Here is a 17,434-nt window from a genome sequence, read left to right as displayed (position 1 = left end):
CAGGGAATTACACTGCATCTCTTCCCCCTACGTGACAAGGATAAACACAGTCTGCTCCCTGACTGCACACACACTCTCACTCTCGGCCCATCTCTGTTGTGACTCCAGTGTGTACTGTAACTCTGAGTATGTTTCCTAGTATGGGCACCCTCACTCCTTGTGCAGTCATTTCAAATGGTTCTGGTAATTCTCTCAGCAGACCCACATTCACACCAGACATCTATTCAGAGTTGAATGCAGTCTGATTTGCTGTTGTTAGTTGGAGAATACAGATCCAGGGTAGGCCACCCTCCTCCAGGCTTTGGCCAGACAGCAATCTACACAGTTAGCCCTTTCATTGGGACAAACCTCCTCAAAGCCACTATTGCCTTCATAACCTGCCAAACCACCCAAGTGCAGAGGAGCAATTTAGCCTTGTTTGTTTTTGCCTTCTTACTGGACTACTGTGTTTTTGTAGCTCTTTTAAATAGGCTTGCCATCCAACAGCCACATTTGGATCTTGGAGTACCTCATTTTTTCCCAGCTTTTGGATGAAACAACAGTTGAATCATACCTGGCCTCTGTGATGGTTCTTCCTGTATGCAAAATAAGCCACATTCATGGACAACACCAGGCTTTTGATACTGCTCTTGTGTACCTATCTGAGCACCTCCACCATAGCGCACGCCCTTTTTGATGAGAGCTGACGCTGGCAGCCCCACTAACGAGCCGGGACCTTTATGAGTTGCGGACAGATCCCAGCAGCCTGTCCTGTACTGATTTGAGGCGAGGTAATGAGAATAATGAGCAAAGAGGGCCGAGGCAGTCTGGCTCTTGTCCAACTGGGCCCCACTGCACCATGGGACACAGGACAGGCAGGGCACAAGGGGCCCTCATTACCAGGTCTGCTCACCCTACAGGGAGAGAGTGAGCAGAGAGCAGGGAGGGAGAGCAGAGGGCAGCGATGATGATGGATGAGGGAGCAGCAGGGCGCTTACAGTGGACAGGTCTGAAAGGCAGGAGTGAGCTTTGTGGTTAGGAGTGGTTAGAGGCTCAAGGTGTTGGCAGCCTGATAGACTTTGTCGACAAGAGAGGCCAAAATTATCCCTACAGTACCTGACTTAACTGTACTCTCACTTCTGTTGCGCTACATACAAGAGTTTGCACAGGAAACGAGACAGGCAAGATTATCAAAAACTTCCTGTTGACTTGTAATAACTTCATTCAAGAGCAGGAAATAAGGAGTTACTTGTGATTTATGCTTGTACAAGAACAAGAATTAAGGGAAGTTTGCACTGAAACCTGTGACCAGTAAGTCCCACAGTGCATGAGACTGTGCAGATGTTGGACATGTTTAGAAAAATGTCTGTGTGATAGAAAACATATACACTATTATCACATTATGGTTAAGAATGCTCAAGCCAGTTCTTTACTTTTTGACTAGTATCTGTGTTACAAAAAGGGAAGACGGGCCACTCAGTCTTCTCTTGAGCCTCACTGAAACCGACCTTGAAATCGCCTCTTGCCATTTCTGCGCAGCTAGGGGTTAGGAAGTAATCCAACTTAAACAACTTTACCATCTGACACAGGGGAAGTGGAGCCGAGATGGCTAAAGATGGTATGGTGGCTGGAGAGAGAGGGAAAGGGATGAAGACGAAGGGAGGGGATGAAGGAAAGCACACTCCTGCAGTTTGTCTTATATAAATCTGAGGTTGTTTTTCTAAGTGGGAGATTAACATTATTTCCACACAGGCTAAGCAAATTACTTTAATGAGTGGGAACAAAGCAGAGATGGGCAGCAGTTTAGCATGTAAAAACAGTGGAGAATGTGAGGACATGGCAAGGAGCCCCTCTGTCTAGACCTGTCTGGGTAGGTTCAGATTGTACCAGCCCGCCACTCTGTAAAGAGCTAAGGCCAGCTGTGGAGCTTCCACATGGGAGCCTCATTTCTCCCTCACAGAAAAATGAACATTTGTGTTGGTGTGTTTGCCCGCACACGCCATTGAGTGGCCTCCGGTTAGGCAACGGTCACCTAATGAGAGTGCATGACATTAAGGGGTGGAGTGGGTGAGGAAGGGGTTAAGCGTGCTGGAGAGTGGAAACAGAAAGGGGGGTGCCGCTGGAGTTGATAGACTCCAGATGTGTCTTTCAGATAAACTGAAGGAACGGGGTGTGTTTGTATTGCAAGCCTAGCTCAGTCATGGCTCTGGGGGTTTATTGAAACGGCGAGCGAACCCCCTCATAAGCCCATTACCAAATTGTACGCTTTATACGGCAGTAAGTCTCTCTCTCGCACACTCATTCGGCAAACTTGATATGGTTTCAATGGCATTTTCCTTCAGAGGAACTTGAGCTTTCTCTGGACTTGCTTCCCCCCACTTCCGTTTGTGTTCCTTTTCTGCTTTATTTTTGCATCTCCCCTCTCCCAGCTCCCAGGGTCTCTCGCTGTTCCTCCCCCTTCCCACTCTCTACATGCTGTAGTCCACCTACTGGCTGAAAATCCACTCACAGACATGAGTCTCCCTTTTCATTGATAATTTGAATGAAAGGCGTTTGTTCCTGTTTCCTTCCCAGATATTATGAGTCCATTGTTTCAACCCTGTGTCTATTACCATATTGGTAAAGATGTTTAAAGAGCCCTGTGGGTCTTGCAGATTGAATTTGGCTTAATTAATTAAGCTATGCAATAGTATTGGTATAGTGCAGTTGTTTCATAAATATTATTTAGATGTCACTGGAAAAAATACACAGACATAAAAAGTAATTCGCCATCTTTTCTGTTATCATAAAACTGTCACCATGAGTTACTTTGCATGATCATTAATCTGACAGACAGATCTACTGTACATCCCATTGAGCAGCACAGTGGTGCAGTGGTTAGCACTGTCGCCTCACAGCAAGAGGGTTTCAGGTTTGAATCCCGGTCTGGGTTCTTCTGTGTGGAGTTTGCATGTTCTCCCTGTGTGTGGGTTTTCTCCGGGTACACTGGCTTCCTCCCGTAACCCCAAGAACATGCACGTTAGGTTAACTGGCTTCTTTACTTTGCCCTTAGGTGTGAGTGTGTGCGTGTGGGGTTGTTTGTCTTTGTGTGTGTCAGCCCTCCCCTCGTGTCTGATTCAGTGGTGACCAGTCCAGGGCCTCTCACCTGTAGTCAGCTGGGATAGGTTCCAGCCCTGTGACCCTGACGGATAAGAGGTATAGAAAATGGATTAATGGATGTATGTCCCACTGAAACCATAAACCGATCATTTCATTTGTTTCTGACTGCTGTGCATGCTGGTAGATCTCTTGAAAATTAACAGAGCTGCCAAAACAGCCATCGCTCCCCCGCCTGTCGCTCTAAAAGCCAGATCTGAATTCAATATCAGTGCATAGTTTCAGAGTTTTACTTGGCAAAATAATATCCAGCTCCTCTTGCTGCAGACTATAGAAACATATAATCAACTTAGGAAATTTTACGCTTCAAATAAAAGTGTATATTGCTATTTCTGTACATCCTGCAGTTGGATGCATGGTTTATGTTTCTGTTACTCAGGAGCTGAGCTGAAGGCCTTATTCATTTGTAATAGTACAATAATGCCTGTGGATGATCAAGTGGTAATTGTTAGGGTTTGGAAGGAAATAATGCTAAGTATGTCCCCAATCCAAACGACAGCAGTTTTATAAATATAATAGAAAAGTTCTGTCTTTGCCTTCTTTGGCTTCATGGCTGCACCAAAGCAATTAGTTTCCAAATGAGCACAGACAAAATTATTGGCATATCCAACCTGAGAGGAACCAGAAAAAAAATAAAGAAAATAATCTGGGGAAGGGGCAGCAAAGCAGGAAATTAGTAGAAAAACAAGAGCTCGGCAGATCCCGGTTTCCTGTTTTGGGGGGAAGGCAGGAGTACGTTTGGGTCCTGTGTTACAGAGCCCCCATTGTGAGCAAGTGTGTTGAGGAGTAGGGAGGTGGGGTCTGCGGGGCCATACACAGGGACAATTTCGCTCAGTACTGAATCCCCACCTGCCCCTCCCTACAGGGGAAAGCGAGCTAGTAAAAAAAGGAGAAAAAGGAAACTGTAAAAATAAACGAGCAAGGGCCTCTGCGAGACACGCCAACCAGACAGGAAATGACACGCGGCACAAAAATGGTCTCCACTGACCTCTGTCAGGAACCAAGGTGCCAGTTATTCCCTCCTTGCTTTCTTTTTCCAACATACCTTTAATCCATCCACACATATATTTGTTTCTGTCCTCGGGCAGTTGCTTGTGTCAAGATATAAATACAATGTAGTATAGAATCTGGCCCTGTGATGCCATATCTTTCCATTAAAAAAATTCCAGGAACAGGAAATGCTTGATTCCAGTCGGGCGATAATGAGTGGCCATTCCCTGGCTTCAGTCGTTTTCCCAGCTCCCTCCGGGGCCGGGGGCCTAAACAATGTCAGTGGAGCACTCCAGTCCCTGCTGCTGTGCTCCTGATAATGGAGCACTCCATGTCTGGAGCGCTTTACAGAGCATGTCTTCATTATTACCCTCTTGCTGCCCTACAAGCACGTCGCTCCTCTCCAGCCTACATGGGGCCCAGGTGCTCATCCCATATACCCACAGAGAAATGACTCTTCAGAATAACAGAGGGCCAGCCCCATTGATCAGGAGGAGTTTGTGGGAATAAAAAAGACATTCTTAATGGCAGCCGCTGGTGTTAGGCCCAGCAGCAGCAGACAATAGCCCCTTCTAGGCTGGGAGTGAGCTTGAGTCTGTCACAGCCCAATCACACAGGCCACATGTGGCGAAGGGGATAAAGCCCAACACTTCCAAGGTTACAAAGCATAACTCAAAGAGAAAGACCATAGTCATAATAGTGTGTCAGAAGTGCATGCTGTTACTGGGGGTAATGAAAAAATAATAGCTACAATTTGCAACTTCTAACCTTTTTAGCTATATTATCATGTTCAGAAAGCATGAGGATTTAAAGTATTTCTTGTGTCTGCTGTGATCTTCTTGCTTGGTGACAGCTGTTGTCATCAGTGTCAAGGCCACTGAGCTGTGAAGCTGTTGTCAGGGAGGGCACTGTCTACGACAGAGGGCACACCGACAAGTCATCGCCTGAGTGTGAAGCCTGCTGGAGCTGTAGTTTGTGCTGTACTGCAGTCTTGAAATGAAGTTGGAAATAAATCTGAGAGTGCTGGCGACTGGCTGCAGCAGAGATTTAGTCTGGATTATGATGGTCCTGAACAAGTGCTGACATTTGGGCTAACAGCAGGGCAAAGTGCTTGACTACTGCTTCACGTCCTGTTGATTCTGGTGAGCTCCTCCACATTCCCCAGCTTGGTGATAAGAAAGTGTATCAGAAGTAGAGGACTGCTGATACTCAATGCGCACACAGCACAGTACCCTCTCAAACCAGGTGTAAGGGAGAAGATCCAGAAGTTTCATTTGTGATACTTGTTTTTCTATTCTTAGTGGATGATGGTTTGGTCCACAGGAGGGAAAAGGCCTTCAGAAAGCTTGAGGTACTTATGAATTGCACATTATCAGTGTCATGTGCCAATGTGTGGCTCTTAGCTTACCTGTTTTGCTTAAAGTCCAACAGCGTTACAAAAATCTCTTAATAGTTCCATTATTAAAAGTTTAAAGTTGAGACTCTGTGGTGTTCAACAGACCTTAAGTGCAGACAGTTAATTTAAGACTTATTCACTGATATAGCGTTGCATGATTATAACAGTGTTATAGTAATAGTTATAGTCAAAAGGATGCAGCAGAATCAGAAAAGTTATGGATATGGGATATCTACATTCTATATCCATACATGTATACAACAACATAACAATAAACACTTTTTAATCTTTACTCTCTGACATAAGAGAACACATGATAGTGCTGTCTATTAACCTAATTTAACATGGGTACTTGCTTACTTGTAGGGTTGTCCTGATCCCATGGGAAGCGTGTGTTTGAGTGTGTATACATGGAGGTCAGTGTTACACATCAAATGCACGAGTGTGAAAAGGACAGAGGGAGGGAGGGAGAGGCGATCATCAGAGAGAGGAAATAGTGGGCAGTGCCTCGTCTTTCATCGCTGCACTAATGAGCCCCAGGACGCACAGACTGGAAACAGCAGTATTGTTCTCACCCGGCCCGGTCAACAAATCCTATATAGCTACTGACACATAGAAACACGTGTACATACACAGCCAAGGGATTACCACATACATCGCAAGGCCACACACACATATACAGCAGAATAATCTCCTGTCAAACACACACTCGTCTTTGATTTGATCATTGGAATTTATGCCTGTGCCAAGCAGAATTTCTTGAAACATCGCCACCTTTTAAAAAAGCTGTGAAGTTGTTGCAAAGTGTTCTGTCTGACAAGCTGGCATGCATTCAGAGAAGCTGGGCTGAGCTGTCCGAGGCTGTCTGCTTTGAGACAAACACAACGAACCTCAGCCATTTGGTCCAAAGCCAGATAGCTTTTGCTCCATCATTATAACCTGTCTGTCGTCTATAATCTAGATATGAACGATGGCTTAGCAGGAGCTTGGACCAGCAGCAAAACCCCTGATGTCCAGCTCTATCTGAGCCACACCGCACAATCTAATTCTTTACAGGAAGCCATTTTCTGAAACAATTTTCCCGCCCTAGCTTGATCAAAATAGCTAATCTCTTGGAAAGCAGACAGGACAATGGTTGAGAGAAGTCTGAGGTTGTACGTGGTGTGAGGCAGCGCGGTCGAGAACGGCAATGACAGATAATCTTTGCGGAAAAAAGAGCAGAAAGTCCCCTGAGGTCTTGTCTACCACAGTGGCGTCCTGGTTAAAAGTGATATAGACAAAAACACAACCACAGATGCTTTTAAGCTCCTGTAAGGAAATTGGCCTTGGTGATCTGTCCGATCGGAGCAGGCATTTTTCATGTTGTAGGAACATGGATCACATTCCAGCGAACATCAGCCATGTTGTGCCAATAACCATCCATCTCTTGACCTGCTGTAACCCTGCTATTCCCAACTGGCCAATGAGAAACTTCTTGGATTCAAAATCTAATGCAGGTTAGCTGATGGAGAGGAGCATCTGGCTGAATAGTTTAGCTCATGGGTGTGAGTACAGAAAAGGCAGCATGAAATTAGATCCTCAAAGGACGTTAAAGGAAATAATATTTATGGTTTGCAGTGGCCACATTTATCATGGGAAGAGTCATTTTGAAACAAGCAGGAAAATGACAGAACCCCTTGCTAGCAGTTTTAGATTCCACTAATATTTTTCTTGGTCAAGTGTCTGCATCTTGCTAACCTCAAACCCAGGTGGCTGATGGGATAAGATTTCCTATCTGTGTGCAGAAATACCCTGCTGTGTCCTGCTGGATAAGCCAGGTTTAGGAATTGTGTCTCTGCTCCCCGTCATTTTAAACCTAAGGGAGTAGCTCAGCATTTTGGGAAATTTGCTTATTCTTGCTGAGAGTTAGATGAGAAGGTTGATACCACTCTCATGTCTGCACAGTAAGAATGAGCCTACAGCCCTCAGCCGGTTAGCTCAGCATAGTATAAAGACTAAAACACCTCTAAAGCTCAGTAATTAACATCACTTTTTTCTGTGTTTGGCTTTGACCAAGCCAAGAAATAATCCAGCAATAACTCACCGTAAAACTGTAGCTGACGTCTTAACACTTAATACAGTGTGGTACAACCTGTCAATCAGTAGGCTTTGGAGGACGTGGTACGTAGATATTGCTACCTCAGAATGAATCTTTCACATCTGCATATCGGCCGAGTGAGGGTCTTTCACGTTTTTACTTGAGGTTGAGATAAGGGTGGTTCAGTTGGTTGCAATCTGCAACCACATTGTTAGATGCCACTACACCCTACACAGTGGACCTTTAAGACAGCATCAGCAGCATCCCTGCATGCATTTTCCTGTTGAACTAATATTTCCTCTCTCTCCCCAGAGACCTCAAGCACAACTTAATCAGCACCATCATGCCTGGAGCTTTCCAAGGCCTGTCTGAGCTTCGGAAACTGTAAGTAGATATTACCATGATTCACATTCCATTCGGGTTCAGAGTAGCAAGCATATCACCAGAAGGCATGGAAATGTTGAATTTAATTGTTTGGTATGGGACAAATGAAGGAGTTAGACTAGTTTTTAAATAATAATGTTTGCCAACTTTACAGTAGTGGAAAGAGACTGGCCCACATGTTCCCTCACATTTTTCTTGTCCATGGCAGACTCTGTTTTGGCAGGTCATGGCAGTTGTCATGCATTGTATTGGGCCCTTGGTGTTAGCGTGACAATAAAGGCCTCCTTCACCAAGTTTTTCTGCCAGTCCCTCAGGGGCCTCTGCTATTTCATATCTGGTGCCCTGTTTCACCATCATGGAAACTTCAGAGCCTCCTCACATGTCACTGGAAGTGACAGAGCGGCTGTTTGTAGCCACTCACTGCTCACTCATTGTGTTTTTGGACACAGAGGTCTGGTTGCGGTGTGGGTTGGATCTGGTCGCCTGTGCTGCACCGCGTGACTCCTATTCCCTCCTCCCCCTACTTGTGTTTTCCCTGCAAGGTCTGGGGCTTCTCAAAACAAACAGGGGGAGATAAACACATGCTCTGGACAGCTCTCTGCTGGGTAGTGTCAGAGGTGCAACAGAGCAGATCCCTCTCTGGCTGTGGCTATACATCACACTCAGAGGTTGACGGTAGAACAGAGGCCCTGCTTTTACCCCATTGGTGATAAACCTTTCCTGGAGTCCTATGGTGTAGAGATAAGGCAAAATGGCAGGGACTGTGGGCAAGCTTATTTAAATGTTTAAGATTTCTCACTGTGGAAAATACAAGAGGCAAAAACTTAAAACTTATTTTATTATGAATAAGATGTGGAAGGAGGTTCTGCACAATTTTGCATGTGTGTTCGATACGTAAGCGCTGATCTGATATCACAAAAATGACATGGAACAGTCTTTATTCACATATAACCAACACATTCTTTATTTGTCTTTGCGAACTTTTAGCGACCTATCCAACAACCGCATTGGCTGCCTGGCTGCAGACATGTTCCAGGGATTGACCAATCTCACTAAACTGTAAGAGACAGATAAATTGATCCCATGAAAATACTGCACTTTCCGCATTGTAGGGGAAGCTATCAAGTTCATTTGTCATGTTTGACTTTTGTTCTGCTAGGAACCTCTCTGGCAACATCATATCGACCATGGACTCAGGAGTGTTTCAGGAGCTGCCGTCCCTCAAGCTAGTGTAAGTATTAGATACCCCAAATTCACTCTCACATGCTGTTTCACCGCTGAATAAAACAAACAATACTCTAGACAAAGATAACATTTATTATGTCAGTTTATATTTATTTCCAGTAATATCTATCTTTATTAACATTTTCACATTACTTCTAAGAACAAAGAAACAAATCTCTTCTCAACTCAACTTCTCAAGGGATCTGCTCTCTTATCTCCCATGATAAATGACCATCACTCCTCTCTGCAGGAACTTCAACTCGGACTACCTGTCATGTGACTGTGGGTTGCGTTGGGTCCCAGGCTTCTTTCGTAGCAGTTCAGCCCGGGTGGGGGACGAAACCCTGTGTGCCTACCCAAGGAGCCTGAGGGGAAAGCCCCTGCGTGGACTAAGGGAAAGCCAGCTGAGCTGTGGTGAGTGCCTGGCTAGAATGAGACATATGAATGAGGCGGTTCACCGCTTTGTTGCAGAGAGCATCGGCTTGTGGTGGATGACAACGACAGTGCACTCATAAGAGCACTGAAGATGATCCCAGTATCTCTAAATTTTAGCAGGCCGAAAGGGTGGAAAGAGATGTGTTCCAGCAGCTCAGCGGGGACACATTTCTAAAAGTATCAGTGAGCTGTGTTGACAACTAATCCTGTGGGTTGCGTTTACGAATTGTGCTGTCTGCATCCAATCTGCTCTCGAACAGCCGACTCATAATAGCTTCTGTGGAAACATTTGGCTGAGTCTGAGTGAGAGAGCAGCAGAGCAGCAATGAGAGAGCAGCAGAAATAATTCAGACTGATGTGTAACAGTCACATCTGCATCTTTTCCCACCATGCTGCTCAGATGGTCCTCTGGAGCTGCACACCCTGTCACTGCTGCCATCCCAGCATCAGGTGGTCTTCAAGGGTGACCGGCTGCCCTTCCATTGCACTGCTGCTTTGGTGGACAAGATCACCACCTTACACTGGCGCCACAATGGTCAGCTGGTGACTTCGGACCCTGAGATGGGTGTCCAGCTGGAGAACAGTGTGCTGCATGACTGCACCTTCATCACCAGGTACAGAAACTTACTCGGGCAGGCTTACTCTCCCTCTGAAAATGCTCTCTATTTATATATGTTGTTATTGTGCAATGCCAATTTGCCGATAATTCATTAACTTAAGGAGAGGTCTTTAACTAGTTCAGATATACATTGCAGTTTGTGGTGGTAATGTGTTGTAATGAGCCATTCCCACCCTCTTTACCCAGTGAGCTTATTCTATTCAACGTACATGTGGAGGCCAGAGGAGAGTGGGAGTGTGTGGTTTCTACTGGGCGGGGCAACACGTCTCGCAGTGTTGAAATAGTGGTGCTGGAGAACAGTGCCTCCTTCTGTCCTGAGGATAAAGTTGTCAACAACCGTGGGGAGTTCAGGTTTGTTACGGTTAACAGTGATGATTATTACATAACTTAAGATTCAAAGTTCTCATTCTTGTCTGGTTTTAATCCCCAGGTGGCCCACAACTGTGGCAGGCATCACCTCGTATCAGTACTGCCTGCAGCTACGTTACCCCTCCCTGTCTGTGGAAGGGGGTATTGAGCAGAAGAAAGCTTCTCGATACTGTGACCGTTCTGGAAAGTGGCAGGAGGGAGACTATTCAGAATGTCACTACACCAATGGCATCACCCGTGTCCTGCATACATTCATCCTGGTCAGTAGTGCAGTCAGAGCAAGGTTTACTACAGCACATGGCTCCTGTTTGGTAAACACTGTATAGATTTACATTAATTACATCTCACTTTGTCCTGTTTTTGCTCTTGCTTTACAGAGGCCTATCAACGCGTCCAATGCTGTCACTGTGGCACACCAGGTGCGCACATACACTCTGGAGGCTGCAGGCTTCACTGACTCTGTGGATGTGTTGTATGTGGCGCAAATGATGGAGAAGTTTATGGAATATGTCAAACAGCTGAGAGAGGTGAGAAAGGTTCAGCTGCATTTTTAAAATGGCCAGCTATGTTTCTCATGACTTTACTATCCTTTTGCTGTAAAACGTCTGTATGTTTGTTTCAGTTGTCAGAGGTGTTGGTCGAGATGGGGAGTAACCTGATGCAGGTGGACGACCAGATCCTCACTCTTGCCCAGAGAGAAAAGAGAGCTTGCAGCTCCATAGTCTACTCTTTAGAGACCTTAGCCTGGCCACAGCTACACAGTCATGCTCAGGACTTCTCCATGGTACAAACTGTCCACCCAAGTTTCCTATTATTTTTTTCTTTAAAACTCATATAAACTTTTAAAAAAAGAGCGAGTGGACCTTCTAGAGAATCCCACTGACATACTTAAAGTTCAATGTGACAGTAGGAAATACTTGTGTGTGTAGTTTATGAAACTTGTGAGTTGTTGCTAATTAATAATGCAAGCATAATGGTGAATATTTTTAGTTACATTTTCAACATGCCTATGTCCAGAAAATAATATTTACATATCTGGATGACTGATCAACAAATGACATTATATGGAAACATCTATACTTTTTGGTACACACAGGTGTCCAGGAACATTGTAATGGAGGCCCACTTAATTCGTCCAGCACACTTCACTGGCATTACCTGCACTGCGTATCAGCGTCGTGACGTCTCCACAGTCAGCCTGGGAATGCAAATGTCAGAGTCCGCTCATGAGCAGCCGCTTCGTTTTCGCTGCAGCACTGGCTCCCACAACACCTCCCTCAACAATTTTCCCTTAAAGGTGAGGCATAAGCATCTGCTTGTGTCTTCCGTTACTACACCCTGTGCTATCAGTAACATATTGTATCTGCATTCACAGTAATCACAGCTTGATTTCAAATTCACAATGTGTCTTGTGATTTTTTTTTCTTCTGTAGAATTCAGTAGCCATGGCCTCTGTGACTCTCCCAGCTACTCTGTTTCCTCCTGATGCTCCTGCAGACTGTAAGCTGCAGTTTGTAGCTTTCAGAACCGGCAGCTTTTTCCCTGTATCTGGAAACTCAAGCAACTCTGGGGAACACGCTCGCCGACGTAGTGTCAACACTCCTGTCATCTTTGTTGGCTTAGGTGATGAACCTTCTCAGCCTGTTTAGTTGAACTACCTTTGTTTTGTCATATTTAAAAGAATGGTGCTTCCCAAAATAATGTTAGAAGGACGCTTACATTTCTGAGATTTTTTTTCGTTCTTGTTCCAACTATCTGTAACATCAACAAAAAGGTCTTTTTATAGGTTTTCAACAAGCTTTTTCTCCCAACAGTAGAGCTGGCTGCAACTTATTTGGTGCTGGACAACATGAAATAAAAACTCAATCTCAGAACATTGTAAATAAAATTGATGGAACTGTCCTTATCTAAGCTACTCGGTCTGGCACAGTTCTTTGTCCACTCATTTTCCTTGACCTTGACAATTTTTGCTATCATTTCTTCCCACCTATAAAAAGCCAAAACCAGTTTTTGTTTTTTTGTTTTTTCTTCAGTTCAATGCACAATAAACTATCTGATCAACAGCACAGTTTTGTTTTGGTAATTTTCCCCCTTTCTGTGACAGACGGCTGCAGCATGTGGAACCACTCGGAGCCCATCTGGGTTTCACTGCGCCACTTATCCCCCGGTACTGATGCTGTGGCAGCCCAGTGGAGCCTCAAGGCACTGGAAAAACAGGGAAGCTGGAGCCAAGAAGGCTGTCAGCTGGTCCAAAGTGACGGCAGCACCTCAACGGTGCGCTGCTCTCTGCTCAGCAACTACGCTGTCCTGCAGGTAGGGATAGCCTTGAGTATTTGATTTGACAGTCATCCAGCATCACTGAGGTTGAATGAGGCTTTCATTTGTGTGCGATTTCTTTCTAGGAGGTGCCTGACTTCCCCAACTCCACACCCATCTCTGTAAGGGTGCTCCACCCTGTGGTCTATGCCTGCACTGCAGTACTCCTTCTTTGTCTCTTCACCATCATCATCACGCACATACTACACCACAGGTACTGCCGTCTATGTGCATAAACAAAATTCTTGTTGCTATTTGTTATTTGCTTTGTGTTTTCACTTTTATTTGGTTTTATTTCATTTATTTAACTAAATATATCTTATCTTGTCTTATCTTATCTTATCTTATCTTATACTCATTACTGTACTGTGCCCCTACAGTTCTATTCACATATCAAGAAAAAGCTGGCACACGTTACTGAATACCTGCTTCCATATCGCCATGACAACAGCCATCTACGCAGGAGGCATAAGCTTGACCAGTTACCCAGTGGTTTGTCAAGCAGTAAGTCCTGAATTTTCACAAACTCCTCATTTTGATGTGTGGCATGTAAGCTCGATGTCTTATCTGACTGTAACATGTGACAGGTGGGCATCGCCCTGCACTACTCCTCGCTGTCGACCCTGCTGTGGATCGGCGTCAGTGCCAGAGTCATCTACAAAGAGACTGTGTGGAGAATGCCACGGCAGCCGGAGGGAGAGTCTCCTGCACCACCTACTCAGCGACCTATGCTCAGGTCAGCAAGCCACAACTCACCTTCACCCACTTTCTGTACCATGGGATTGTTTATGGTCTATATGGTTTGTGTTTTAGACAGATGTGGGAGTTGTGGTGCTTGGCCACCCAGACTGTGCTCCATCAAAGTGGGCCATTGTGCCCAGTAACCAAGGTCCCTCTGTTTGTCAGGAAACCTTGGCGGGACATAACAGAGTATTGCTATAAGGCACAAAAAAGCTAAAAGCCAGTATGAACTTAGTGTGGGGAGGGGAGGAATGTATGAAACCAACATAACAGAAGCAGAGAGTGTCATCATAAATCTGAGCTGTGTGATTCAGGGGGTGCACTGTCTGTCCAAATATGCCTTTCTTTCTCTCCTCCCCCTGCCCCAGATCCTGAAACTATGATCACACTCTGACCTCACTGGCCCTCCCACCACCTCTTTGTTGTACACTGGGCCACATGGGATCATGCAGCAATAAATCACAGGCTTCTGGGGTCTATACTGACCCTTCTAACACTGTGCCCACAAACAGAGAGTGAAGGATCACACAGATAAAACATGAAAAGCAGAAACGACACCGACATACACACCTTAAAAACTTTGCAGCAGCCAAAACTTGTACAGCATTTTGTGGCCCAAAAACTGCACACAAGAACTGCTGTTTGATAAAATATTCTCTGTTGTTCAAGGTTCTATTTGATAGCTGGCGGAGTTCCTCTTATCATTTGTGGAATCACTGCAGCTGTCAATGTCAACAACTATGGAGACAACAGCCCTTAGTAAGTTCTTTTCTTTTTATTTTTGAGCTGTTTGGCCTTTGACTTTGTCTTATTTTGTCCGGTGCTGAAGTGTGTAATTCTGTTGCCATATACTGAGTGCACAGACATGTCCTTGTTTTGAACTGACCCTCCTGACTCCTTTTCTGCCTCTCGCAGCTGCTGGCTGGTGTGGCGCCCCAGTCTGGGGTCTTTCTTTGTCCCTGCTGGCCTAGTGGTGTTGGTGACCTGGATCTATTTCCTGTGTACTGTGTTTCGCCTGAGGCACCGTGAGGCCAAAGAATGCACCGGAACCACCCTGTCCTCTCCTGTGACTGAGAGCCAGCCTGCACTGACAGGAAGCACCAGTCTTCTCTCCACAGACTCAGTGGTGGGACCTATAAATCCTGTCGTGGTGCCAGAGGACCAGTATTCACTGAAGACACAGTTCTTGGTCCTGGTGGCAACCCACTTCCTGTTTGTGGTTCTGTGGTGCTGTGGAGCCATGGCAGTGTGGCTAACAGGACACATTAGCTTGTTGTTTAGCTGTCTCTATGGGATGGCCGCCATAGTTTTGGGGGTGTTTCTGGTGGTGCACCACTGCTTCCGACGTCTGGATGTTCAGGCGTCATGGCTGGCATGTTGCCCAGGCTATCGCCGCTCCCATCCCATGTCTACTTACCCACACACCTGCACTACCGGGAGTGGAGTGCAGACCTCTGAGCAGGGATCACAACTTTTCATCAACTGCCATCCACCCGGTGACTCTCATAACTCCTCGTCACCTCGGTCATCATCCACACCAAGTGGAATCAGCAGCGTGGGCCCGGGGCCTTGCAAGCTCACCAACCTGTTGCAGGTGGCACAAGACAATCCAAACAACACTTCATCCGCCCCTGCGGGCAACAATACTAGCACCAGTACTGATAACATCACCAAACCAACAAACAATATTCTGCCCACTTTTAACTCTGCAGCTCCAGTGCATTCCCAGAGGCGGAAAGTGAGTAGCAGAACTAAACAAGGAAGCAGCCAGTATCACCACCGTGGTGAGGGCAGAAGTCATTATCGTCTCAAAGCTTTAAGGACTGCTGGAGGTGGCGGCAGCCTGGGAGCTTTAGGACCCACTGGTTTAGAGAACCTCAGTGCGTCACATGCCGTTTACAAGCAGGCCACGAGTGAGAACGGCAGCATCCACCACAGCCTTTCAGAGAACCAAGCCAGCCCGCTTACCAATGGGAAGCGCATCGGAGAGTCAGTGGCAACCAGCCCCTCAGAAGGGAGTGATGGGGGCAGCAGTGGGAGCCGCAAACCCTTCCCTCTGCTGCCTTCCATGGCCAGCAGAGCAGCCATGCATGGTGCTCAGAGACGATGTGCCAGCAGAGACAATTTGAAACTGGCAGCTGCTGCAGAGCGAGAAACTAAGCGTTGCTCCTATCCTTTGAACAGTGTCACCACCACTGTGCCTGGGGCTGCTGCCCCAAATGGCACCCTCAAAAAGTCAGTGCTCGAGCTGGAGCAGGACATGAGCGGCACAGACCAATCCCAGAGCTCTGCTGGAATGAAGACTGGTTTGTGGAAAAGTGAAACCACAGTGTAGCCTGTACTTATATGTGAACTTCTATGCATGACCTTAATGGACTCTTAAATGATTGGGTTGTGTTTTAATGGTCTCTTGATTATAATAATTATATAATTTAAGATATAAAATCGTGAAGGCATCCAGGACCCTAAACTGGTACTTTTGCCTCCATAGCATTGTAAGAGCTTGCTGTGAAATGGTAAAAAGAAAAGAAATGACTTTTTTTTGTCATTTTCAAACACAAGATATTCATTTATTTTATTCATTTCACAAAAAAAATGTAGAAGATATCTTTGAAATTGGCATGTGATGTTAATTTTGGATGTCTAATGAAAGCTTTATGGTTTTAGTTGTGATTTTTCTATGCATATCAACTATAGTATGAAATGGAATCCAAGATCCATTTCCAAAGTACAGCTATATGCATTTAATCCATGGACAACTTTTCACCCTTATGTTTGCTTCAAGTAATTGTTTGTGTGCGATCGTGTATGCTTTTGAATGTTCTGTGTGTGTATGTGTGAGTGTGTGTGTGTGTGTGTGCACAAACAGTAGGAGAATAATTGCATGAATGTGGCTGTACAGAATCTCAGAGTGAATTTTAAAAAAAAGCTATGCGAGGCTTTTGAATATATGATGGAAATTTTTAATTTCTATTGCAATGTACTCCCATCAGCACTGAAAGATGTCCCCTTATCTAATAAATTCAGAAAGAAGGGGAAAAACAATTGGCTTTCTCTCAGTCACTTCATTGGGTTTTCACTTGTTCTCATGTATAAATTACTGCCCCCTCCTGGATGGCAGAGAAACTTCTCAGCCATTGTCAGGAATTATAAATGTGTTCACGTTGCGTTGGGCAAATCTCACAGGTTTTGCAATGCACTAGAATTGTAGAGGTTTTACTGTGTAACAGTGTAACAAAGGAGCATCCATAAAATACTTTTCAAGTATCAGAGGTCTGACCAAAAAACATCACAACATGCAAATCATAAGCTTTTAGAGTGAATTCAAGCCTTTACATTTGACTGTATTTACAAACGCCTAAGCCAGACTTCTGTTTTTTAGACTATTTTATACACTCATAATTCAGGAAATTGCATTAACAGGAAATTGTGTTTGTACTATACACCTCACCGTCACTGCTTTTTCCATTGTTCTTCAGGAGGAAGTCTTCATGAAGCCCAGAGAGTCACATACTGCATGTTGCTACTGTCAGGTGTTTTATTATGGTCAGTCTGACGTTTTATAATCTGTGTGCAGCATGATCCTTTGGATCAGGCCCAAGCAGGATGTATTCAGGATTCTAAACATGAAAGTGACCGTCTGTTTCATATGACTGTGGCTTATATTGATCCTCTCATGGAAGACAAATATAAACATGAACATAGACTTGTTCATGATCAAGTATCAATTTCAATGTCACATGTTCAG

At 45.1% G+C, this 17,434-nt stretch overlaps 1 protein-coding gene across 1 annotated transcript in view; it reads left to right on the top strand.

The window, feature by feature from the left end:
• adgra2 (adhesion G protein-coupled receptor A2) overlaps positions 1-16,731 on the top strand; it is a 38,544-nt gene extending 21,813 nt beyond the window's left edge. The window contains exons 4-20 of the mRNA XM_046387184.1: positions 7,911-7,982; positions 8,970-9,041; positions 9,142-9,213; positions 9,457-9,620; positions 10,042-10,255; positions 10,447-10,611; positions 10,691-10,889; positions 11,007-11,156; positions 11,252-11,413; positions 11,726-11,926; positions 12,063-12,252; positions 12,734-12,942; positions 13,032-13,159; positions 13,326-13,449; positions 13,533-13,681; positions 14,356-14,445; positions 14,602-16,731. Coding sequence (XP_046243140.1) covers positions 7,911-7,982; positions 8,970-9,041; positions 9,142-9,213; positions 9,457-9,620; positions 10,042-10,255; positions 10,447-10,611; positions 10,691-10,889; positions 11,007-11,156; positions 11,252-11,413; positions 11,726-11,926; positions 12,063-12,252; positions 12,734-12,942; positions 13,032-13,159; positions 13,326-13,449; positions 13,533-13,681; positions 14,356-14,445; positions 14,602-16,021 — 3,781 coding nt within the window. The 3' untranslated portion in view covers positions 16,022-16,731. The remainder of the gene's footprint in view (positions 1-7,910; positions 7,983-8,969; positions 9,042-9,141; positions 9,214-9,456; positions 9,621-10,041; positions 10,256-10,446; positions 10,612-10,690; positions 10,890-11,006; positions 11,157-11,251; positions 11,414-11,725; positions 11,927-12,062; positions 12,253-12,733; positions 12,943-13,031; positions 13,160-13,325; positions 13,450-13,532; positions 13,682-14,355; positions 14,446-14,601) is intronic.
• Positions 16,732-17,434: the final 703 nt, after the last annotated feature.

The sequence above is a fragment of the Scatophagus argus genome, chromosome 4 (genome assembly GCF_020382885.2).
Source record: "Scatophagus argus isolate fScaArg1 chromosome 4, fScaArg1.pri, whole genome shotgun sequence".
Classification (NCBI taxonomy): Eukaryota; Metazoa; Chordata; class Actinopteri; family Scatophagidae; genus Scatophagus; species Scatophagus argus.
The sequence above is the reverse complement of the archived record's forward strand: the minus strand, read 5'-3'. Positions and strand labels throughout refer to the sequence as shown.